Source organism: Hypanus sabinus, chromosome 29, assembly GCF_030144855.1.
Source record: "Hypanus sabinus isolate sHypSab1 chromosome 29, sHypSab1.hap1, whole genome shotgun sequence".
Taxonomy (NCBI): domain Eukaryota; kingdom Metazoa; phylum Chordata; class Chondrichthyes; order Myliobatiformes; family Dasyatidae; genus Hypanus; species Hypanus sabinus.
In genome coordinates this window covers 7,870,563-7,896,466 of record NC_082734.1, presented here as the reverse complement: position 1 = coordinate 7,896,466, position 25,904 = coordinate 7,870,563, and the positions used below count along the sequence as shown (strand labels likewise).

The window sequence follows — 25,904 nt, the reverse complement described above, 5'->3', positions numbered from 1 at the left end:
CTGATTGGTCTGAGGGTGATGCAGTCATGTTAATGAGATTTGAGGTTCATTATTGTTACATATTCCGAGGTACAGTGAAAGTCCTTGCTTTACGTGCTGTCCGTAGCAATCATTTCACCACGTTGACACTGAGGCAGTAACAGAATGCAGAATAAAGTGTTCCAGTCACGGAGAAAGGGCAGGAGCAAAACAGAATAAAATAACAGAATGCACTCACGCAAACATACATTATTTTACTTGTGCGCAGGGAGAACAGCGCAACCCCTGTCACCCACACTGTTCTGAATTCTGAACAGAGAACGACAATTTTTATAGAGAATTGGCTTATCAGTTATGGGCATTGATTATTTTAGATTGTGTACGTTGGATTTTCTTACTTGCAAGATAAACCAACATTTGCAATAGAGGTGTTCAATTCAATTTTAATTGTCATTCAACCATACATGAATACAGCTGAGAGAGCATCCCCCCCCCCCCCCCCAGGGTCAAGGTACAAAACACAACACTGACAGTCACACTCAGCACGTATGAGACAGCAAGACATAGTATCAGTCAAATACAGCCGCACAAAAAATAATAAGGCAGACACTGAATCAATCGAAACTTTAAGCTGACAACTGACAATATTTTGGTGTTAGTAAAGACAATTGATTGTTTATTGATTGAAACTTTAAGCTGACAACCTTAGTTGTTGGGTGTAGTTCACGTCCTTCCATTATTCCTGCCTCATCTGTCTCCAGCTCCCATAACTGTGTTCTTCTCGATTTTTGTCGACAATGCCAAAACCGGTCTCACCTCTCCGTCTGCAGTAAGCAAATTTGGCCCCAGCAGACTTCATTCAAAGTTCAAAATTCAAAGCAAATTTACTGTCCAAGTGCACGCTTGGCACCACACACAACCTTGGTATTCATTTTTTTGATATTCGTTTCTTGCAGGCATACACAGTAAATCTGAGCAACACGATAGAATGAATCAGTGAAAGGCTACATCCAGCAGAACGACTAGCCAGTGTGCAAAAGACAATTAACTGCAAATAACAAAAGAAAATCAGTAATAATAAATAAGCAGTAAATATCCAGAACGTGAGATGAAGAGTCATTGGAAGTGAGTCCGTAGGTTGTGGGAACAGTTCAGTGATGGGGAAAGTGAAGTTATCCCCTCCAGTTCAAGAGCCTGATGGTAGAGGGGTATTAACTGTTCCTGAAGCTCTTGTACCTTCTTCCTGATGGCAGCAGCGAGGTCTGGGTGGTGGGGGTCCCTGATGACGGACACTGCTTTCCTGCAACACCACTCTGTGTAGATGTGCTCAGTGGTGGGGAGGGCTTTACCCATGGTGGACTGGGCTGTATCCACTACTTTTGCAGGATTCCCTGTACAAGGGCATCGGTGTTTCCACACCAGTCTGTGATGCAGCCGGTCAATATACTCTCCACCACGTCTATAGAAGTTTGTCAAGGGTTTAGATAAACTTCTAGGGAAGTGATGGAGTTGCTGTGCTTTCTTCATAATCACACTTGCTTTAAGGACCCGATCCACTGAAATGACAACACTGAGGAATTTAAAACTGCTGACCCTCTCCACCTCTGATCCCCCGATGAGGACTGGCTCATGGACCTCTGGGGTCCTCCTGCTCCTGGTTTCCCCTCTCTCAGGTCTCTAGCCATCGTTGCCTGGCTGTTGTCTTGAACCCCTGCCTTGCCACATCTTCCACAAAGTCACACAACAAGCCTCAAGTTCCATGAAACCATTAACTCGTTACAAATACTTTGAAACGCGCAGTGAGACGTGTTGACCAACACTACGCTGGGGCAGTCCACGGGTGTCGTCACGTTTCCAGTGCCCACGTGGGGTCACACTGACCACAACCGCCATCTGTGGAGTGTGGGAAGAAACCAGGGCACCCGGAGGAAACACAAGGAGTCGAGGGGAGAACGTGCAAACTCCTCAAAGACAGTGGTGGGGATTGGAATTGAACCTGGATCTTCTTGATCACTGGTCCTGGGAAGTGTTATGATAGCCACTGTGCCAGCGAGCTGCCACAATCAACGATAGCCCACCACGTGGTAATGAGCCAAGTGGAACCTCCCGTTCTATCACCAGTCAATGCCGTTTTCACTTTATTTCTAAGGAGGCAATGAGAGATTCCGCTAAGGAATCTGCTCCTATTCAAAATCTGGCGACTATTCCCATTGTAGCCGTCATCTGCTGAAGGCCTGGTGCTCGGCGTTTGACGTTTCACGTCTGTCGGCCTCAGCCTTTCGGGGATTGTCAGCTTCTCCCGGATGGTGCGTCCTACCACAACCCACTAGAAGGTGCTCGGAGACTCGTCGCTGAATAGGGTTGCCATGGTAGCATAGCGGTTGGCGTGATGCTGTTACAGCTCGGGATGTCGGAGTTGAATTCCAGCGTCCCCTGTAAGAAACCTCATACTTCCCCCTCTGTGCTCGGGTTTCCTCCAGGTTCTGCAGTTCCTCCCGCAGCCCAAAGATGAATCGGTCGTGAGATATTCTCCTGTGATTAGTCTAGGGTTAAAATTACTGGGTTGCCTGCTCCACACTAAACTTGTAAGTAAATGAATAAAATAAAAAATAAATTCTGGTCGCCTCACTACAGGAAGGATGTGGAAGCCATAGAAAGGGTGCAGAGGAGATTTACCAGGATGTTGCCTGGATTGGGGAGCGTGCCTTATGAGAATAAGTTGAGTGAACTCGGCCTTTTCTCCTTGGAGCGACAGAGGAGAGGTGATCTGATAGAGGTGTATAAGATGATGAGAGGCATTGATCGTGTGGATAGTCAGAGGCTTTTTCCCAGGGCTGAAATGATTGCCACAAGAGGACACAGGTTTAAGGTGCTGGGGAGTAGGTACAGAGGAGATATCGGGGGTAAGTCTTTTACTCAGAGTGGTGAGTGTGTGGAATGGGCTGCTGGCAACGGTGGTGGAGGCGGATACGATAGGGTCTTTTAAGAGAATTTTGGTTAAGTACATGGAGCTTAGGAAAATAGAGGGCTATGGGTAACTGTAGGTAATTTCTAAGGTAGGGACATGCTCGGCACAACTTTGTGGGCCGAAGGGCCTGTGTTGTCTTGTAGGTTTTCTATGTTTATCAGGGAAGCCTTGTACTGAGGGGAACTGATGCTTCACATTTCCAGTGACCTGTCCATGCAACTCAGCAGGCCAGGCAGCACCTGTGGAAAAAAAAGTACAGCCAGCATTTTGGCCAAAACCCTTCGGCAGGACTGGAGGAGGAAAAGCTGAGGAGCGGATTTAAAAGGTGGGGAGGGGGGGAGAGAAAGACAGGGTGATGGGTGAAACCTGAAGGGGGAGGGTTGAAGTAAAGAGCTAGGCAGTTGATTGGTGACAGAGACAGAAGGCCATGGGAGAAAGAAAAAGGGTGGGAATGAGGAGCGCTGGGGGGAGGCGACGGACAGGAAAGGAGATGAGGCGGGAGAGGGAAAAGGGATGGGAAATGGTGAAAGGGGGGAAGTTGGTGGGGGGGGGGGGAACCATTACCAGAAGTTTGAGATCACGATGTTCATGCCATCAGGTTGCAGGCTACCCAAACAGGATATAAGGTGTTGTTCCTCCAACCCGAGTATGTCCTCATCACAACAGTAGATGGCCACATCTGAATGGGAAGTGGAATTAAAATGGGTGGCCACTGGGAGATCCCGCTTTCTCTGGCGGACGGAGTGCAGATGCTCGTCTGATGGTATGGAGTAACAACACCTTCCCCTTCGCCCATGCAAAGTTCTTAGTCACCGATCTGTATATATTTTTTATTTTTATCTATTGGAATTAGCCCTTCCAGCCAAGCCATTCGGCAATCCCACCAATTTAACCTTAATCACAGGACGATTTACAATGACCAATTGATTTACCAACTGAGATGTCTTGGAACTGTGGGAGGAAACCGGAGCACCCGGAGGAAACCAATGTGGTCACAGAGAGAACGTACAAACTCCTTACAGGCAGCGGTGGGAATTGAACCCAGGTCACCGGCACTGCTACCCACTACGTTACCGTGCCATCCTGATAATATAATTAAAATACGTAGTTATTTTTGTTACTATGTATTGCAATACACTGCAGTCACAATGCAATCATTTAGCGACTTACACCAAAGGTATTAAACCTGATTCTGATTCTCAATGTTTAGTCCACTTACCACTGTACACACCAGCTGTGGGGTGAAAAGGACACAACAGCACCTCTTTCATCAGACAGTTGAGGAAGTTTGGTATGGGCCCCAAATCTTAAGAACTTTCTACAGAGGCACAATTGAGAGCATCCTGACTGGCTGTATCACTGCCTGGTATGGGAACTGTACTTCCCTCAATCGCAGGACTCCACAGAGAGTGCTGCGGACAGCCCAGCCCATTTGTAGTTGTGAACTTCCCGTGATTCAGGACATTTACAAGATCAGGTGTATAACAGGAGCCCATAGGATCACTGGGGACCTAAGCCACTCCAAACACAACCTATTCCAGCTGCTACCATCCGGGAAACGCTACCGCAGAATAAAAGCCGGGACCAACAGGCTCCGGGACAGGTCCTTCCACCAGGCCATCAGCCTGATGAATTGATTTGAGTGTACTCTATATTACATTGACTGTTCTATTTATTATAAGTTACTACGACTGCACATTGCATGTTTAGTTGGAGATGTAAAGATTTTTTACTCGTGTATGTGAAGGATGTAAGAAATAAAGTCAATTCAATTCACCCAGTAGCCCCATCAGAGAGAGTCTCGGAATGGGCTTCTGACATGATACACCCTGCCTTGCTGGACCCAGGTTCTCACCTGCTCCCTTTGCTTCTCACTCTACCTGGACTCTCCCGCAGGAAAATGTTGGAGGTGTGCTGCTACGTGGAAGGTACTTTGGCGAAGGTGCACGTTGAACACGAACTCCATCTGGAGAAAGAAATCCTGGACCCTCTCATTAAGTTATCCGAGGTGAGGGAATAAGACAGTCACGGGGTGTGTGGCCAAACGTTTCAATTCCCATTCCCGTCCCGACAATGTCACAGCGGGCACTTCCAAAGTGCCGGTCATTTGCACAGAGGGGTATCAGATTGATTTGTTCCAGGCTGGTTCGAGTTCTCCGCAGGCTGCTGTTGCTGTGTGCAGTCATTCTCTGGAACGGCTCCCCTTAACGATGTGTAACTACCCATGAGGAGAGTGTGCAAATGGTTCTATATATAGTCAGTTCACAAGCTATTTCTCCGTGAACTTCATTGTCCCAGGGGTGCATTCAAAATTCCCAGGAGTTAGCTCCGTGTCCTTATGGAGTTGTATGTAGGCCCTGGGCGATGCTGTTACAGTTCCAGGTATCAGATTTTGAAGTTCAGTTCTGGCATTCTCTGCAGCAAGTTCGTACGTTTTTCCCCAGCACAGGTGCGTGGGTTTCCTCAGGGTGCTCTGGTTTCCTCCCACAGTCCAAAGATGTGCCAGTTTGTGGTCATTGTAAATTGTCCAGTGATTAGGCTAGAGGTAAACCGATGGGTTGCTGGGCAACCCAGCTCAGGAGGCCGGAAGGGCTGTTCCGCGCTCTATCGCGAAAGAAAGTAAAATAAAATTCCACATCGCAGAGTTGGCGGGCACTCGAGCGGAGGGGTTGGGGGGTGGGTTGGCGGTCGCTCTGCTGAGAGAGAGAACGAGCTTGGGGTTACTTCCGAGCTGGACAGAGGAGCATTCTGTTACTCTGGGATTCTCGTCACTCTGTCTCAGGCCTAACGGGCCTGGGTCACTTGAGACAGATATGACCTTTAGAGATGCGGTGTCATTCTGTGAGTGGATCTTTCTGTCTCTGTCCCTTTCACCCGCCACCCCCCAAAACGATGTCCTCTACAAAGTATCCTTATGCTAAGCCTGTGGCCTTTCCACCCCTCCCCCCCCACCTTCTCAGCCACTCCTTGGCATTTCAGACAGAGAAGCTTCGACATGAAGCATTAAGCTCCTTCCACAGATGCTGCCTGACCCACTCTGTGTTCATCTGTTATTGATTCCCCGTTCGATTGACGTGTTTGGCGAGGAAGATGGTCCCTGAGGAGTGTGGGTCAGGGGAGGCCCCGATGGGAGTCAGGGTTGTTGGGAAACGAAACCAATGGGGCCGGTCACTTCCCAGAAATACTCCCACCCGACCTAACCTCGCTTTCTCTTGCAAAACAGGAGGAGCTTCCCAACATTCTCAAACACAAGAAGCAGCTTGCCAAGCTAACGCAGGACTGGACAGCAGCAAAGAATCGGTAAGATCACAGCTGAGGGCAGAGCCCAACACTCAGCCGTTTCCGGTGACTGGTGTACACTCAGTTAAAGCTAAAGTCTGTGCATAAAGCCAGTGTTTATGCCGTGTCCGTGGCGTGAAGCGACTGAGAGTACGAGACTTCCCCCCACCGGTCTATCGTGAGGTTAACCCCCAGCGTTTTGCCGGTACCCATTTTCAGCTGGGTGGACTGGAGCAGTGTGTGGTTAAGTGCTTTGCTCAAGGACACAATACGCTGCCTCGGCCGGGGCTCGAACTCATGACCTTCAGATTGCTAGTCCAGCGCCTTAACCACTCGGCCACGCGCCACACTGGTGTACACTCAGTGGCCACTTTATTAGGTACCTCCTGTATCTAATGAAGTGGCCACTGAGTGCATGTCCGTGGTCTTATGCTGCTGTAGCCCATCCACTTCAAGGTTCGACGTGTTGTGCATTCAGAGATGTTCCTCTGCACACCACTGTTGTAATGTGTGGTTATTTGAGTTACTGTCACCTTCCTGTCAGCTTGAACCAGTCTGACCGTTCTCCTCTGACCTCCCTCATTAACAAGTTGTTTTCACCCACAGAACTGCCACTCATCGGATGTGTTTTTCACAACATTCTCTGTAAACTCTAGAGACTGTTGTGCACGAAAATCCCAGGAGATCAGCAGTTCCTGAGATACTCAAACCACCCCGTCTGGCACCAACAATCATTCCACAGTCAAAGTCACTTAGATCACATTTCTTCTCCATTCTGATGTTTGGTCTGAACAACAACTGAACCTCTTGACCATGTCTGCATGCTTTTGTGCATTGAGTTGCTGCCACCTGATTGGCTGATTAGATATGTGCATTAATGAGCCCGTGTACCTAATAAAGATACCACGGACTGTAATCATCCCTCTAGGCCAGGATTCCTAACCTTACTTATTCCATGGATTCCTCCCATTAATCAAAGGGTCCGTGGATCCCAGGTTGGCAATACCTGCTCTATGCCATTTCAACTCCTACCATTCTAGAAAAATGCACGGTACAAATGCAACATTACACTGCATTTACCTGAATCAACGTGCCAATTAATTGCCCATTTTGCCAGTTTGTTAAAGTCCTCCTGTAGTTGTGGCAGCTCTATTTTGAGTTAACAGCATCTCCCAATTTAGAATTTATGCTTCTGATTCAGGGTCTGAATTTTCAACTGAGCAGTGCTGTCATTCTGTCCTTGGGGAACATCTTTCTCCCTTGTGAAAAGTGACTCCTTCGTCCCACGGTCTGTATTTCGGCCTTGCTACAATCAGTGCTACTTTCACTGATGTTTTGCAGTGGACCGTTGTGAAGTATGTTTCAGAGTCATTGTCTGCTTTCTCTGTGGCACTCACAAAAACGAGTGGGTCAGACAAGATTTTCAATTTGGCCAGTCAGTCCAGCTAGTCAGCTGGTGGTGTAGTGGCATCAACACTGGACCTTGAAGCAAGAAGTCCTGACTTCAGATTGGACTGCCTCCTTGCTTGCTTTCCATCTGTGCTGGGTTCAGTGTTGAGCAACTTGGCCTTGTTTTTTAAAAAAAAAGACAAATCTGTGAAATTACCACCTGACCCTGACCCTGACCCTTTACATCCATATTGGCCTTTCCAAATTTTTATCTGTGGCCAAGCAATGGTTCGTTCTGATCCAGATTTTAATGTCTATCTGCACGTGCGCACACCTAGAAACATGCCACAACTCAGAGAGAGAGAGAGAGAGAACAGAAAAACACACAGAGAGAAGAACGCGCAGAGAAGAAAGGGCATAGAGCACAGTACAGAAACACCCTCATAGAGGGCTACAAGTCCTCATGCACAGAGAACCTCCGGTACAGTAGGATAGGCACGGAGACACTGGCGCGGAAACGCGGGCACAGAGACGCTGGCACAGAAACGCGGGCATGCAGACACTGGTGTGGAATCAGAGGAAACAACTTCACAAGCACCAAATCACAGGCACCAAGACACACACACACACACACACACACACACACTTGTGCACGCATGCTGGACAGAATGAAGTTTATTTCTGCGCCCCCCCCCCCCCAGTTAAATCATTATTTGAGCTTTGATCAGGATTATTGCAGGCAGGTTGAGGAATGGAATGGCAAGTGTATTCTGTTTAACTCTCCGATTAGAGAGCTCTATTGCGCACAGTTTACCCCAGACTTGAGGACTGTTCCCACATTAAAACGTGTTTGATTATGGATGTGGATATTGGGCCGTCTTCCACCCAGCCTCAAGCTGCTTGTGGTCATTCTCTCTTTCATAGAAACTAGAAAATAGGTGCAGGAGTAGGCCATTCAGCCCTTCGAGCCTGCACTGCCATTCAGTATGATCATGGCTGATCATCCAACTCAGAAACCTGTACCTGCTTTCTCTCCATACCCCCGATCCCTTTAGCCACAAGGGCCATATCTAACTTCCTCTTAAATATAGCCAATGAACCAGCCTCAACTGTTCCCTGTGGCAGAGAGTTCCACAGATTCACCACTCTCTGTGTGAAGAAGTTTCTCTTCATCTCGGTCCTAAAAGGCTTCCCCTTTATCCCCTTATATCCCTCGTTCTGGACTTCCCCAACATCGGGAACAATCTTCCTGCATCTAGCCTGTCCAATCCATTTAGAATTTTATACGTTTCAATAAGATCCCCCCTCAATCTTCTAAATTCTAGTGAGTATAAGCCGAGTCGATCCAGTCTTTCTTCATATTCCTGCCATCCCAGGAATCAATCTGGTGAACCTTCTCTGTACTCCCTCTATGGCAAGAATGTCTTTCCTCAGATTAGGGGACCAAAACTGCACAATATTCTAGGTGTGGTCTCACCAAGGCCTTGTACAACTGCAGTAGAACCTCCCTGCTCCTGTACTCAAATCCTTTTGCTATGAATGCCAACATACCATTTGCCTTTTTCACCACCTGCTGTACCTGCATGCCCACCTTTAATGACTGGTGTACAATGACACTCAGGTCTCGTTGCATCTCCCCTTTTCCTAATCGGCCACCGTTCAGATAATAATCTGTTTTCCTGTTCTTGCAACCAAAGTGGATAACCTCACATTTATCCACATTAAATTGCATCTGCCATGAATTTGCCCACTCACCTAACCTATGCAAGTCACCCTGCATCCTCCTCACAGCTAACACCGCCACCCAGCTTCGTGTCATCTGCAAACTTGGAGATGCTGCATTTAATTCCCTCGTCTAAATCATTAATATATATTGTAAACAACTGGGGTCCCAGCACTGAGCCTTGCGGTACCCCACTAGTCACTGCCTGCCGTTCTGGAAAGGTCCCGTTTACTCCCACTCTCTGCTTCCTAGGCTGTCGCAGGCGACCAAGTCAACCAACGCAGGAGCGGCCGCTCAGTCTCAGACGACGAAGGTGGACCTCCTCAAAGAAGAGGTGGAGGAAATCTGGAGAAAAGTCGAGCTATCTAAGGTGCGTGGGGAGCACGTCAGAGGCAGGGATTAGATGAACTGTGTCTGTTTAACAGAAACACAAACAAGCTACAGGGACCTTAGGAATACTAATGTATGGCAAAGTTGGGGAGTTGGTCCGTAGCTCCCTGAAAGTGGAGACCCAGGTATATACTCAATGGCTACATTCTGTCAGGCACCCCCTGTGCCTAATAAAGTGGCCACTGACTGCACGTGCATAGCTTTCTGCTACTGTAGCCGATTCAGTTCAAGTTCTGATGTGTTGTGTGTTCAGAGATGCTCTTCTGCACACCACTGTTGCGATGTGTAGTTGTTTAAGTTACTATCACCTTCCCATCTGCTTGAACCAGTCTGCCCATTCTCCTGTGATCTCTCACGTTAACGAAGTGTTTTCACCCACAGAACTGCCACTCACTGGACATTCTCACTGTTCTCTGTAAACTCTAGAGTCTGTTGTACACGATAATCCCAGGAGATCGGCAGTTTCTGAGATACTCAAACCACCCCGTCTGGCACCAACAATCATTCCACAGTCAAAGTTACTTAGATCACATTTCTTCCCCACTGAACCTCTTGACCATGTCTACATGCTTTTATGCATTGAGTTTTATTTCTTTATTCCACTCACCCTGCTCATGGAGGAGGCTACGCAGCATTCACGCCAGACTCAAAACCAGTTCCTTTCCCCAAGCAGTAAGGCTGATCAACACCTCCACCACTACTTTATTATTTCCCATCAGTCACCTTATGTTCAGCCTAGTGTCACTTTGTAGACATATAATCAATTTATGTATGTAAGCTATCTTATGTATTTATATTTATTGTGGTTTTTTATTATTATTGTGTTCTTTATCTTTTTTGTGTGAGTGTTTGTGTGTGTGTGTGTTTGTGTGAGTGTGTTTGAGTGTGTGTGTGTGTTTGTGAGTGAGTGTGAGTGTTTCTGTGTGTCAGTGTGTGTGTGAGTGTGTGCTTCTTGTGTTGCACCAGATCCAAAGTAACAATTCTTTCGTTCTCCTTTACACTTTGTGTACTGGAAAATGACATTGAACAATCTTGAATCTTTAAAGTCGTGCTACTGTAACAACGAGGCCATGCCATCCAATTACTGACCAATTAACCTACTAGCCCAGACATCTTTGGAATGTAGGAGGAAACCAGAGCACCTGGAGGAAACCCATGTGGTCACTGGGAGAATGTACATCCTTCTTACAACGCACACAAAATATTGGAGGAACTGGAACATTTTTTTCACTGTTGTTTTAGATTTCCAGCATCTGCAAAATGTCCTTGTTTTTATGATTTGAAATTCCTCGACAGCAGCGGGAATTGAACCCAGTTCGCTGGCTCTGTGATAGCGTTGCCTAGCAACGGTTGGGTTGAGTTGTTCTCCAATCTTGGCAAATTCCTTGCATGTGTTTTGTCTCCATGCAAGGAGACATCGTGAATGCTTGGCCTTTATATACTTATCCATCAGCTGATTGGACGTCAGGACAGAAACTCAGTTGTGATGTGGGGAGGAAATCTTGTCACTGATTGGTTTCTGGGCGAACCTCGTGCGTTGTGTGGTCTGGAATTTTGCCCTCTGTGGCTCATAAACCGATCAGGGTCTACGTGTTTGTTTACAGATTTACTCGTAGAAAATCATGCTTCTTGGAATTGCGTTTCTGAAAACCAAGTTTCCAGGACTTGGGTTTCGTAAATGACATCCAGTCAGCCGGTTGTAAAGTCTGTATGGGCCAAACGTTTGGAGGACACACCACAGTTAACAGCACACTGACGACGTTTCCTCGCATGGTGATGAAACGTTTGCAAATAAATTGCCAAGAACAACTCAATTTGACCATCAACCACCCGAGCTACACATGCTTGCAATGCAACGCCCTGGCAAGAAAGGAGATTTCTTTTAGATCAGCTTTCTGTCCCCTGAATCCCAGGAAATGTGACCCGACGTTACTTACTACAACACAGGCCACTCGCCCCTCCATGCCCATACCGGCCCCCAGCAGAGTAGCCCGTCTGTCCCATTCCCTCTCTCCGTATTTCTCTCCACCCCTTTAACACCATATAACACCGTACAACCGTAACGGTTGAGAGGAGAATTAGGCCATTCTGCCCATCTAATCCCCACTGTTCAGTCATGACAGTTTTGTTTTCAACCAACTTCCCCCCCCCCATAACCCTTAAACACCCCCCCGCCAATCAAAAACCTATCAACCTCTGCCTTAATCCCTGCCGCTGCCTGTAAGGAGTTTGTACGCTCTTCCCCGTGACCGTGTGGGTTTCCTCTGGGCGCTCCGGTTTCCTCCCGCAGTCCCAAAGACACGCCGGATGATCGGTTAATTGGTCTTTGTAAATTGCCCTGCACTTAGGCTCGGATTTAATCGGGGGTTGCCGGGTGGCATGACTCGAAGAGCCGGGAGGGGCTATTCTGCACTGTGTCTCAATCAATCAATAAATAAACAAACAAACAAACACACCCAGTGACCCTCTGAGCCTCTCAAAAGGAGTTCTTCCTCCCCTCCATTCTGAAGGGATTTCCCTTTATTCTGAGGCTGTGCCCCTGGTTCTGAATCCTTCCTGTTAATGGGAACGTCCGTCCAGCCTTTAAACGTTCTGTAGGCTTCACTGAGATCCCCCATATGCTTCTGAACTCCATAGAGCATGATCCCTGGACATTAATCGTTCCTCATCGGCCAGGCCTGGGGTCATTCTTCTGGGCTGCCTCTGGACCCTCTCCAATACCAGCACATCCTTCCTTAAAGAAGGGGCCCAAAACTGCTCCAAGTGAGGTCTGACATTTCGGAGCGACTCTCACGCTCTCAGAGTGAGACCGTTTCTGGGTGGTGTAGCCACACTTCCCTTCCACAGACGTTAGACCAGGCGCTTATTGACGAGGATACCTGTCCCCTTTCCCGATCGCTCGGGTCTACGGCAGCACTCCCGTAACCGGAATCAGAGGCCCAGAAGGTTTGCAGGTGCCGGAATCTGGAGCGACAGCAGATCCGATGGAGGAATCGGTCCTGACACGGGGAGTCAGCCCAATAAATCAACAACTCCGTCCCCCACTCTGATGCCGGTGGGCCGGCTGAGTCCCTCCAGTAGGTGAACAGTTGCCTCATGAGCAAAGCTATCCTCCTGAGAACCCCCTCAGTCAGTACCTTCAGAACCAGTCACTTCCATGGACCCATTTAATATCAGAGAACGCACGCAGTACACAACCTGAAATTTTGACTCTTCACAGGCATCCGTGAAACAGAGAAAGAAAACACAAAGAACAAACGACAGGAAAAAAACAGAAGAACCCTGAAGCCCACTCCCCCTCCCAGGCACATGCAGTAGCAAAAACATCAACCCCTCCCTCTTTCCCCCACCCTCACTAATTCCATTAAAAAAGCATCAGCCCTCCCCCCTCACCAACAGCAAAGCCCCCCGAAGAGGGGCCACAGTTCCCTCAGGCTCCCCCTCTCTCACTAACGAGGGAGGGGGGGCATCGCTCCTCCCACAGCGAGGGGGGGGGGCGGCAAACGGTCGCCGATCCGACGTTACAGTCTGTCTGCAGCACTGCCCTTATTCCGAGCCCCCCAACTCGAGCACCGGCAGCAAACTCTCTCCTGGTCTGAATCATTTCCTTCATCTCGTTACAGGACGAGTACGCTGCTGACTTGTATCACTTTGCCAGCAAAGAGGAGGAATACTCCAACTACTTCTACTTGGTAAGCCAGAAAAATGGAACTACAACACTGAGTACAGGCCCTCAACGTCAAACACCCCTGGGATGGGCTTTACCCCTTCATTCGAGAGGTTGGGACTCGGCACAATTATCAATGAACGATCACTTCAGGGTTGATAGGAGGGATGGAGTGGTGAGGTTATGCTATTTCAGTGCTGGGGGGTCAGCAATGGGGGTTCCATTTCACCTCTGTCTGGAAGGAGATTGGACGTTCCCCACGCCCCTCCCCGACCACGAGGCTTCCCTCCGGGTGCTCCGGTTTCCACCCACATTTTAAAGGCGTACCGGTTAACCGGTTAGTTGGTCACATGGGTGTAACTGGACTGTACGGGCCTACTGGGCCTGAAACGGAAATGTGAGAGGAAACCGGGGTGCTTGGAGGAAACCCATGTGGTCACAGGGATACGTGCAAACTCCTCACAGACAGCGGTGGGAATCGGAACTCGGGCCGCGGACGCGGTAATGGCGTTGGGCTAATCTCTACGCTGTTCGAGGTCCTGTTAATGTAACTTCCTTTTCTTCAACTTTCGAAGCTAATGGAAGCCCAGGCAGATTACCACAGGAGGTCACTGAATGCTCTGGACACCCTGCTGCCGACACTGAAGACCAGCACCAACACACCAGGTCAGTACTCTGCTCCGTCCAGCGCGGGCTGGTACCAGACTCGGCTGCTCCGTCCAGCGTGGGCTGGTACAGACTCGGCTGCTCCGTCCAGCGTGGGCTGGTACCAGACTCGGCTGCTCCGTCCAGCGCGGGCTGGTACCAGACTCGGCTGCTCCGTCCAGCGCGGGCTGGTACCAGACTCGGCTGCTCCGTCCAGCGCGGGCTGGTACCAGACTCGGCTGCTCCGTCCAGCGCGGGCTGGTACCAGACTCGGCTGCTCCGTCCAGCGCGGGCTGGTACCAGACTCGGCTGCTCCGTCCAGCGTGGGCTGGTACCAGACTCGGCTGCTCCGTCCAGCGCGGGCTGGTACCAGACTCGGCTGCTCCGTCCAGCGCGGGCTGGTACCAGACTCGGCTGCTCCGTCCAGCGCGGGCTGGTACCAGACTCGGCTGCTCCCTCCAGCGCGGGCTGGTACCAGACTCGGCTGCTCCGTCCAGCGTGGGCTGGTACCAGACTCGGCTCTGACCGTCAAACGAGGCCACTTTCTGCTTTCGCTTTCATTATTTCAAACGTGCGCACGCACAAACACAGGCGTACTTGAACACTCACGTACAAACACAAACACACACTCACTCTCGTACATACACGCCCGCACAGCTGAATGGCACGGGGTGTTTATTGGCCCCCGGCCGTCAGTCACATGCCAATGACGGTTCCTTCCTCTGCCCCGGGTCCTTAACCCCCTGCCCATTCTCCGTGAGAAGCTGTCATCCCAAAGAACCCTGCCTTCGGATGTCCGCTGGAAGAGCACCTGGAGAGCCGAGGGCAGGACATCGCCCTTCCCATCGAGGCCTGCGTCATGATGCTGCTCGAGAAAGGGATGAAAGAAGAGGTAGGCTGAGGAGTGAGAGAGTGAAATGAATGAGATGGGGAGGGAGGGGAGAGAGCAAGAGATTCTGCAGATGCTGGAAACCCAGAGCGACGCGTACAATCTGCTGAAGGAACTCGGCTGGCCTCCCGGACGAACATTAATTTCTCTAACTTCGAGTAATTTCTCCCCTCTCGTTTTTTTTCCATTCCCCGCTCTGGTTCCCCGCTCATCCCTTCTCCTCGCCACACCTCCCCCAGGTCCCCTCCTCCTTCCCTTTCTCCTCTCCCATCAGATTCCTCCTTCTTCAGCCCTTTTCCTCTTCAAACTTTCACCTCCCAGTTACTCACTAGCTTCCACCTAGCTTTTCCTATCACTTGTACTGGCTCCCCCCCCCCAACCTTCTTAATCTGGCTTCTTCCCCCTTTCCTCCACAGTCCTGATGAAGGATCTCCGCCTGAAATATTGCCTGCTTATTCCTCTCCATAGATGCTGCCTGACCTGCTGAGTTCCTCCAGTATTTTGTAAAAGTGAAGTGATTATTTTAAATAATTCATTCAAGGGGTGTGGGCTTCGCAGACGGGGCAAATGTTTAGTTGTCCGTCCCTACTTGTCTTTAAGAAGTTGGTGATGAGCCACCTTTTTGAACCTTTGTTGTCTTTGAGGTGTGGTATTCCCACATTGTGCTTTGCGACTTCAAAGCATTGAACTAATTCAAAAGAAGACACGGGAGTCCAAAATGTAGGTCTAACTTTGAGTTAACTTTAAGCGAGGTGCTCACCCATCACATGGTAGCGTGATGACATGTGTGATTCATGTATTTTTACATATAATGCATGAACTATTGAAACAAGAATGCTTAATCAACATGTCTTTGGTAGATGGGATTGGAAAGAAAGCTTTTGGCATATTGGCCTTCATAAGTCACAGTATTGAGCACAGGAGATGGGATGTTATGTTGAAGTTGTTTAAGACATTGGTGAGGCCTAATTTGGAGTATTGTGTGCAGTGTTGGTCACCCACCTACAGGAAAGATGTAAATAAGGTTGAAAGAGTGCAGAGAAAATTTGCAGGGATGTTGCCGAGTCTGGAAGACCTGAAATATAAGGAAAGATTGAGTAGGTTAGGACTTTATTCCTTGAAACGTAGGAGATTGAGGGGAGATTTGATAGAGTTAAACAAAATTATGAGGGGTATAGATAGGGTAAATGCAAGCAAGCTTTTTCTACCGAGGTTGGGTGGGACTAGAACCAGAGGTCACGGGTTCGGAGTGAAAGATGAGAAGTTTAAGGGGAAGATTAAGGGAAACCTCTTCACTCAGAGGGTGGTGAGAGTGTGGAATGAGCTGCCAGCGCAAGTGGTGGGTACACAGATGGTAGGGGTATAGAGGGTTATGGTCCCCGTACAGATTGATGGGAGTAGGCTGTTTAAATGGTTCGGCACAGACCAGATGGGCTAAATGACCTGTTTCTGCAACCTAACAAAGGTATAGGAATAGTAATTTACTTCCAAGTCAGGATCATGCATACTGTTCTATTTAATGTGCTGGAAACATGGCAACACCCTAGTACGTAGCTTGCTGATTTAATATGATGCATTTCACTCTAAGTTTCGATGTATATATGACAAATAAAGCTAACCTATAGATTAAATAGTGAGTTCTGAGGAAAATGCAAAAAAAGATCGAGTTGTCAAAACGTTCAGTTATGGCAAAAGTGCAGAGGGAGACAACGAAGTGGGTCGACAGTTCACTGACTTTAACGAGATTTGTTGCAGAATTGAAAGGAATGCAATAAACACTCAGCCTACGGGACAGTTAACTAAAACTCTCAAACTGGAAGTTAACACCAACACTGCAGCTGTAAGGAATAACCAAATGCTAAACGAAAACAACTCCTTCACAGTGTCAGTCAAAATGGTAGTCCGCTTTCCCGGAGAGGGTAAGCAGGGAGCGTAAATGTCGCTGCGCTTTTGGTCAAGTGTCAACAAGACTGGAGCGCAGAAAAAGGGGAGTTAAATACCACCATAATAGAACAATGATTCGCTCAAACTTGGTTACTCACGAGCAGAATTGCCAGAACTGTTGCGCAGCCTGCCCACAAGGGAACACAGACCTCCCATAGCAGAGCCCGTGGTTGTGACGCTAGTTGAGTCTGTGAGTAAATGTGAAGTTCATATCATATAGTTATCATGAAGCGATGGCACAGCTGACCTTCAGTTGAACTTCCCTCACACTGAATGATGGTGAACCGAATTGCAGGGAAAAGTCACACAAAATGAGAGGAAGGAATCCAACGAGGCTTTAGTGGATTCCTTAACAGGCAAGGTATAAGCAGGGTGTCTTAAAAAAACTCACAGGCGAAGTCAAAATCCGAAAAAGAACATTAACTATAGTTCCAGAAACTCAAGATTCCTACAAACTTCACTTACAAAATATAACTCCAAGAGTGAACAGCAAAGATAAGCAGTTTATTTTTGGCTGCAAACAAAGTACAGGTAATTACAATGAACTAATAATTAGCCTAATGGGAAGGGGTCGGCCTTCTAATCTCTGTCTCCCTCTGGTGGCCAGTTTGAGGTATGACACCAAAAGGGAAGGCACAGACCATGCAAGAGATTAAGACCACTGATAACACACCAACATGCAGTTTTGCTTGTTTTATCTAATGTGATACATGCAGATAATTTTTTTAATCTTTGTTTATGAGTGATCCAGTCTGAATTATTAAGCCATAATGCTCTTTCAATTCCTGCAGGGCCTGTTCCGACTGGCAGCTGCAGCTTCTGTTCTGAAGCGTTTAAAATCTGCGCTGGACAGTGGCTCCTTCGACCCACAGGAGTTTAATTCAGACCCACACGCTGTAGCGGGTAAGAATTTTTCCGGCACAGATTTCGTGGGGTTCTTTTGCACGCACCTTACAGTAGCCTTGCTGTAACTGGTCGGAGACTTTTGATGGGATGGTGTGTAGAGATTACCCTTTTGCCCCTCACCGGCATACACTGTTGCCGCTCACAGCAAGCCTGGCGGAGCAATGGTGCAGCTGGTAGTGCTGCTGCCCCACAACTCCCTCAGTCCAGCTTCAATGCTGACCTCGGGTGCAGCCTGTGGTTGTCCCTGTGACTGCAATATCCTCTTTCTTCACACACCCAAAAGCATGCAGGATGGTCCATTGGTGTTTAGATGATAAAATATAGGAGCAGAATTAGGCCATTGGGCCCATCATCTCTGCTCTGCCATTTTATTATGGCTGATCCATTTTCCCTCTTGGCTCCAGTCTCCTGCTTTTTCCTGTATCCCTTCATGCTCTGACCAATCAAGAATCTATCATCCTCTGCCTCAAACATACATAAAGACTTGGCCTCCACAGCTGCCTGTGGCAAAGAATTCCAGATTTACTTCTCTCTGGCTAAAGAAATTCCTCCTCACCTCCGTTCTAAAAGTATACCCCTCTATTCTGAGGCTGTGTCCTCTGATCTTGGACTCTGCCACCATAGGAAACACCCTCTCCACATCCACTCTAGCAAGGCCTTTCACCATTCAATAGATTTCAATAAAGTCACCCCTCATTCTTCTGAATTCTAGTGAATACAGGCCCAGAGCCATCAAACGCTCTTCATATGACAAGACATTCAATCCTGGAATCATTTTCATGAACCTCCTGTGAACCCTCTCCGGTTTCAGCACATCCTTTCTAAGATAAGGGGCCCAAACCTGCTCACAATACTCCAAGTGAGGTTCACCAGTGCTTTACAAAGTCTCAACATTACATCCTTGCTTTTATATTCTAGTCCTCTTGAAATGAATGCTAACATCACATATGCCTTCCTCACCACTGACTCAATCTGCAAATTAACCTTTAGGGAATCCTGCGCAGGGACTCCCAAGTCCCTTTGCACGTCAGTCTTTTGTATTTACTCTCCATTTAGCAAAAAAGCAACCCTGTCACTTCTACAAAAGTGCATGACCATACACTCCCCAACACTGTATTCCATTTGTCATTCCTTTGCCCATTCTCCTAATCTGTTTAAGTCTTTCTGTAGCCTCTCTACTTTCTCAAAACTACCTGCCCCCTACCTATCTTCATATTGTCTGCAAACTTGGCAACAAAGCCACCAATTCCATCACCCAAATCATTGACATAGAATGTAAAAAGAATTGGTCCCCGTGGAACAGCACTATTTATCAGCGGCCAACCGGAAAAGGCACCCTTTGCTCCCACTCTTTGCCTCCAGCCAATCAGCCTCTGCTTTACCCATACTAGAAGCTTCCCTGTAATACCATTGGCTCATGCATTATTAAGCAGCCTCGTGTGTGGCATCTTGTCAAAGGCCAATTGAAAATCCAAGTTCACAACGTCTACCGATTCTTCTTTGTCTATCATGAATGTTATTTCTTTAAGGAATTACAATAGATTTATCAGAGAAGATTTACCTTAAGGAAACCATGCTGTCTATGGCCAATTTTATCATGCACCTCCAAGTACCCTGAAACCCCATCCTTAATTATCAATTCCAACATCTCCCTACCACTAATGTAAGACTAACTGGCCAATAGTTTCCTTTCTTCTGCCTCTCCTCTCTTGAAAAGTGGAGTGACATTTGCAATTTTCCAATCATGGGACAGCGTAGTAGAGCTTCACTCTGTATCTAACCCGTGCTGACCCTGTCCTGGGAGTGTGTGATGGGACAGTGTAGAGGAAGCTTCACTCTGTATCTAACCCGTGCTGATGCTGTCCTGGGAGTGTGTGATGGGACTGTGTAGAGGGAGCTTCACTCTGTATCACTCTGTATCTAACCCGTGCTGTCCCTGTCCCGGGAGTGTGTGATGGGACAGTGTAGAGGAAGCTTCACTCTGTATCTAACCCGTGCTGACGCTGTCCTGGGAGTGTGTGATGGGACAGTGTAGAGGGAGCTTCACTCTGTATCTAACTCGTGCTGTCCCTGTCCTGGGAGTGTGTGATGGGACAGTGTAGAGGGAGCTTCACTCTGTATCTAACTCGTGCTGTCCCTGTCCTGGGAGTGTGTGTTGGGACAGTGTAGAGGGAGCTTCACTCTGTATCTAACTCGTGCTGTCCCTGTCCTGGGAGTGTGTGATGGGACAGTGCAGAGGGAGCTTCACTCTGTATCACTCTGTATCTAACCCGTGCTGACCCTGTCCTGGGAGTGTGTGATGGGACAGTGCAGAGGGAGCTTCACTCTGTATCTAACCCGTGCTGACCCTGTCCTGGGAGTGTGTGATGGGACAGTGTAGAGGGAGCTTCACTCTGTATCTAACCCGTGCTGACCCTGTCCTGGGAGTGTGTGATGGGACAGTGTGGAGGGAGCTTCACTCTGTATCTAACCCGTGCTGTCCCTGTCCTGGGAGTGTGTGATGGGACAGTGTAGAGGAAGCTTCACTCTGTATCTAACTCGTGCTGTCCCTGTCCTGGGAGTGTGTGATGGGACAGTGTAGAGGGAGCTTCACTCTGTATCTAACTCGTGCTGTCCCTGTCCTGGGAGTGTGTGATGGGACAGTGTAGAGGGAGCTTCACTCTGTATCTAACTCGTGCTGTCCCTGTCCTGGGAGTGTGTGATGGGACAGTGTAGAGGGAGCTTCACTCTGTATCTAACTCGTGCTGTCCCTGTCCTGGGAGTGTGTGATGGGACAGTGTAGAGGGAGCTTCACTCTGTATCTAACTCGTGCTGTCCCTGTCCTGGGAGTGTGTGATGGGACAGTGCAGGGGGAGCTTCACTCTGTATCTAACCTGTGCTGACTCTCTCTGTTTAATTTCCTCTATACTTCCCCTGCTTGTTTTTCCTCACCACAGACGCTGCCTGACCCGCTGAGTGTGTCCAGCATTTTCAGATTCCCTCCACCTGCAGCTTTTTGAAATTATTTTCATTTTCTGTCTTTTGTCCTGTGCTGTTTCTGACTTGGGGATGAGGGAGACACGTTCCCTCCACATCTAACCCGTCCCACTCGGGAGTGCCCTGGAGATATCTGATGGCAGGACGTGTCTTGGTGTGTCACATACAACAGGCTGAGATGTAAACTTTGACCCTAAGGGTGCATTCATTGCTGTGGTGGAAATAATACAGCTTAAGTTGATTAGTGTAAACAATTTGCTTCTACAAGATCATGGGTTTGACCACAAGGAAAGGTAAGGAAAACAATTATCATTACATCAGCTTAGCCAGCCTCCTGGGGCTCGGGGATCAATTCTGGCACCATTCTGTAAGGAGTCTGTGGAATGTGAGGGTTTGCTCCGGTTTCCTCCCACAGTCCAAAGACGTACCGGGTAGGTTAATCGGTCATGGTCAGTTGCCCCATGGTTAGGTTAAGGTAAACCGGGGTTGTCAAGGGTAGCGGGGACGGCACAGCTTGAAGGGCCTGAAGGGTTTTCCCTGTCCTGTAACACTAAATAAATAATCAATAATGAGAAAATTGGATGTTAAGATATTTGTATTTGTCAAAGGAGAGGATTCTGGTGATTTAAAATTAGGAAGCGTGGAATGCAGGTGAATTCAATTGTCGTGTCTCTATGAATCTTCCTCTCTGGGACAGGTGCGCTGAAGTCCTATCTGCGGGAGTTACCTCAGCCACTCATGACATTTGATCTGTACGATGAATGGTTTCAAGCTGCCAGGTACGTGATGCCGCGTTCGTCACTGAAATCAGCCGCGGGGTGTGTCGCTTTGAGGCAGCGGTACGGTACGGTACGGTGCGGGCAGGGCGAGACGCTGCGAGTTACAGTAGCACTGAATGCGTAATGCGAAGGAGGAACAGTGAGGTCGTGCTCACGGGTTCAATGTCCGCTCAGAAATCTGATGGCAGAGGGAAAGGAACTGTTCTTGAATCGTTGAGTGTGTGTCTTCAGGCTCCTGTGCCTCCTCCCTGATGGTGATGAAACGCTAAGGGGGCAAGTCCTGGATGTTGAGGGTCCTTAATGATGGACGCAGCCTTCTTGAGGGTGTCCTCTATGGTGCGTAGGCTTTTGCTGATGTTGGAGGTGGCTGCATAATAACCACTTGAAACCTGTAAAGATTCTGTGAACTGCTGTCTCCTTAAATGGTAGTGAAACCAGCGAGAATTTTGTGGTTCTGCGGAGCGTGTGTGCCTTTTAAAGCTACTTTCAATCCCTTTCCCTCCAGTGCCACAGCTGGAACCCCTTCGAAGGTAATGGAGCTGTTCCCCGATCTTGGCGATTTGCTTGCAAGCGTTTCATCACCGTGCAGGGAGACATGGTCAGCGCGCTGTTGGCTGTGGCGCGTCCTCCCAATGCTTGACCTTTATATAATTTTCAATCAGCTGTTCGGTTGTCATTTCGGAAACTCAGTTGTGACTTGGGGAGGAAATCTCGCTGATTGGCGGCGTGGCAAACTTCGTGCACTGTGGTCTGGAATTCTGCCCACATTGGCTCATAAATAAGATCAAGGTCTACGTGTCTGTTTACAGAATTGTCCACGGAAAGCCACGCTTCCAGGAATTCTCTTGCGCGCCGTGTTTGCTTGTGCCAAAACTTCCACTGATGCCCAGTCAAACTTGTGTCCCTCTTGATCTCCGTGGGTAGAGACGAGGGAGGGTTGGCCATGCCGCTTTGCGGCCAGTTGATGTCAATGGATCCCTGTGGATAGTTTGCTCCCGGTTTGGCCGACGTAATATTTGCTGCATTGGTCTCATCCAGTAGCCTGTTTCATTCTTCCAGTCTGCAAAGTACTCTCCTCAATGTTGCTGTTAGCTTATGCACAACTGAAATTCTATGTTCTTGGAGCAGTCGGGCTGTCATTTTGCACAATGCACCCACAACGTACGAAGTTCACCACACAACCAATCAGCGATGAGAATTCCTCCTCGCGTCACAACTGAGTCTCCAAAATGACGGCCAGTCAGCTGGTTGGAAAGTATATAAAAGGCGAACATTCAGAGGACACATTGCCCACATCTGTGGAATCTGTTGCCACAAGCAGCCAAGTCATTGGGTACATTTAAGGCAGAGATAGATAGGCTCTTGATTAGCCCAGTCATCAAAGGGTCTGGGGAGAAGGCAGGGGAGCGGGGATGACTGGAAGAACTGGATCAGCCACGATGGAATGGTGGAGCAGACTTGATGGGCCAAATAGCCTATTTCTGCTCCTATATCTTATGGATGCACCACAAATAACAGCGCACTGACAATAGTTCCTCGTATGGTGATGAAACATTTACAAGTAAATTGCCAAGATTGGAGAACAACTCAACCCAGCCAGAGCTACACATTTTCTGAATTATTTCTGAGTAATGCAGTGGCCTGCAACCAAAGACAGCCACTGGGTGATATCTGGGCTTATATTCTGATCTCTGATTGGTTGTCTAAGGAGTAAACTGTTCTGTGTAGATGAATCACATTGGTAAATAAGTCTGCCCACCTGACCCACATTGACTTCACCTATGAGGCAGGAATATCACGCAGTCTGCCACATTTAGAATACTGTATTCATCTCTGGTTGCTGCACTTTGGGAAAATGCAAAGGGCCAAGAAGATTGCTGGGAAGGTTCTGAAGATACTGTGCATTAGAACATTGTTTACTTTGCAGCTGAGGAGGCCGAGTGGAGACTTAAGCATGTAAAATAACAAGGGGCTTAGTACAAACGAGAAGAACCCATTTTCTGTAGAAGGGTTTGAAAAGCAGATGCATGGAACCCGGGTGACAGTCAGGAGGATTATGGGGGAGATGAGGAGAAATATTTCACCCAGAATGTCTGGAACTCAGTGTCTGAAAGGGTGGTGAAGGCAGAGACCCTCATCACGTTGGAGCAGTGCTTCGATAAGGTACAGCTTCAATTCAAACGGCGTAGAGCGAGGTCTGGGCGCATTGCATTGCACACAGGAGCTGGGGTGCTATTTTGAAGTTGTGCATGACATTGTATGGCTGAATTTGGAGTACCTGCTCACCTAACTACAAATAAAATGATAAAGTGTGAAAGAGTGCAGAGAAAACCAAAAGGAAATCACTGCAACTTGAGGACCTGAGTTATAGAAAAAAGTTGAATAAGTTAGGACTTTATACATTGCAATACAGGAGGAGGTCTCAGAGATCAGGGGTGCCCAACCTTTCTTATGCCTTGGACCCCTGCCCTTAACCAAACAGTCCATGGGCCCCAGGTCAGGAATATACAAAATTATGATGGGTATATTGATAGGGTGAATGTTTGCAGGCTTTTCCCCCTCACATTGGGTGAGACTAGAACTGGAGGTCATAGGGTTAGCATGAAAGGTGACACATTTAAGGGGAACCTGGGGGGGGGGAGCTTTGCCCCTCAGAGGGTGGTGTGAATGTGGTAGAAGTTGCCAGTGGAAGCGTTGGACAAAGGTTCAATCGCAGCGTTTGGGAGTTGTTTCAATGGTTGAGAAGCACGGAGGACTGTTACCTGGGTGCAGGAAGACGGTTCAGGGCGAAGCAGGGTGGCGCAGACTAGATGGGCTGAGGGGCCTGTTTCCGTGCTGTAGTGCACAATGACTATTATCTACAAGAGTTGCCTCCTACAGGGTTACAGACCCAGTGCTGGAAGATGGAAGTAGGCCTGGGAGTGTAGACTTGATGGGCTGAATAGCCTCTGTCACCACAGTAAGTAAACCCTAATGATACAGTGAGAGCTTTCAATCAGATTTAGAGTGAAGAAGCTGGGCTGATTCACTGAAGTACAACGGTTGCAAAGAGATTTGACCGGATTATATAAGGTTATACAAATATCTAATCAGCCAATCACATGGCAGCAACTCAATGCATAGAAGCATGCAGATATGGTCAAGAGGTTCAGTTGTTGTTCGGACCAAACATCAGAATGGGGAAGAAATGTGATCTAAGTGGCTCTGACCGTGGAGTGATTGTTTGTATCAAACGGGGTGGTTTGAGTATCTCGGAAACTGCTGATCTCCTGGGAGTTTCACGCCTAACTGTCTCTCCGTCTCTAGAGTTTACAGACAGTGGTGTGAGAAACAAAAAACATCCAGTGAGCTGCAGTTCTGTGGCTGGAACACCTCGTTAATGAGAGAGGTCAGAGGGGAATGGCCAGACAGATGACAGGAAGGTGACAGTAACTCAAATAACCAGACGTTACACCAGTGGTGTGTGGAGGAGTATCTCTGAATGCTCAACACATGGAACCTTGAAGTGGATGGGCTACAGTGGCAGAAAACCACAAATATACCCTCAGTGGCCGCTTGATTGGAAAAGGAGGTGCCTTATAAAGTGGGCATTAGGGGAAATGGTCCAATTAGTGGCCGGATCAAAAATCAGACAGAATGGATTCAAAGGCATGGGCATAAAATAGCGAGTGCCGGGAGAGACTGCTTTCAAAACTCATGTTGTCTACTTTACCCTGCGCAGTGAGAAAGATCTTCCTAAGCAGATAGAACGGCTGAAAGACGTGTGTGCCAAGATGCCTGCAGAATTCTACAAGAACTTGCGGTAAGGCCACCCGGGAGCATGGTGCGGGTCGACGGTTACTCAGTTTTGTACGCTGGTGCCCCGCCCCTGGCCAAGAACTGAGCTGGGGTGCAGTGCTAGCTTGCATTTATAAAGTGTAAATAATGAGCAGGTATCAAGCTCGATACTGGGCAAATGAGCAGCGGCTCAGTGGGTTTAATGGATTGTCTTAATGTGGTGAGACAGAGAGGGCGATGTGCATGTGCTGGATAGGCAGAAATTCCTGATGTAGACCAGGAGCAACAGGACAGGAAAAGGTCCTTCGGCCCAATGTCCATTCTGACTTAATTATACTTAGCCTACATCATCCTGTCCTCTTTCAATTCTTCCTTCATCATCTCTCCCCCGTCCACCTGGCTTCACCTATCACCTTCTAGTTCGTAATTCTCCACCCTCTCCACGTTCTTATTCTGCGGTCTTCCCCTTTCCTTTCATGTCCTGATGAAGGGTCTCTGCCCAAAACATCAAATCTTGATTCCTCTCCATAGACGCTGCTTGACCTGCTGAGTTCCTCCAGGATTTTACGTGTGTTCATCTGGGCTTCCAGCAT

The 25,904-nt window shown here is 48.3% G+C and overlaps 1 protein-coding gene across 1 annotated transcript in view; it reads left to right on the top strand.

Annotated features, from left to right (window-relative positions):
• The window catches only part of LOC132382949 (SH3 domain-binding protein 1-like), an 80,959-nt gene that overhangs the window by 31,876 nt on the left and 23,179 nt on the right, over window positions 1-25,904 (top strand). The window contains exons 5-13 of the mRNA XM_059953558.1: window positions 4,844-4,955; window positions 6,171-6,247; window positions 9,591-9,708; window positions 13,352-13,420; window positions 13,971-14,061; window positions 14,805-14,932; window positions 17,665-17,776; window positions 21,453-21,534; window positions 25,256-25,336. Coding sequence (XP_059809541.1) covers window positions 4,844-4,955; window positions 6,171-6,247; window positions 9,591-9,708; window positions 13,352-13,420; window positions 13,971-14,061; window positions 14,805-14,932; window positions 17,665-17,776; window positions 21,453-21,534; window positions 25,256-25,336 — 870 coding nt within the window. The remainder of the gene's footprint in view (window positions 1-4,843; window positions 4,956-6,170; window positions 6,248-9,590; window positions 9,709-13,351; window positions 13,421-13,970; window positions 14,062-14,804; window positions 14,933-17,664; window positions 17,777-21,452; window positions 21,535-25,255; window positions 25,337-25,904) is intronic.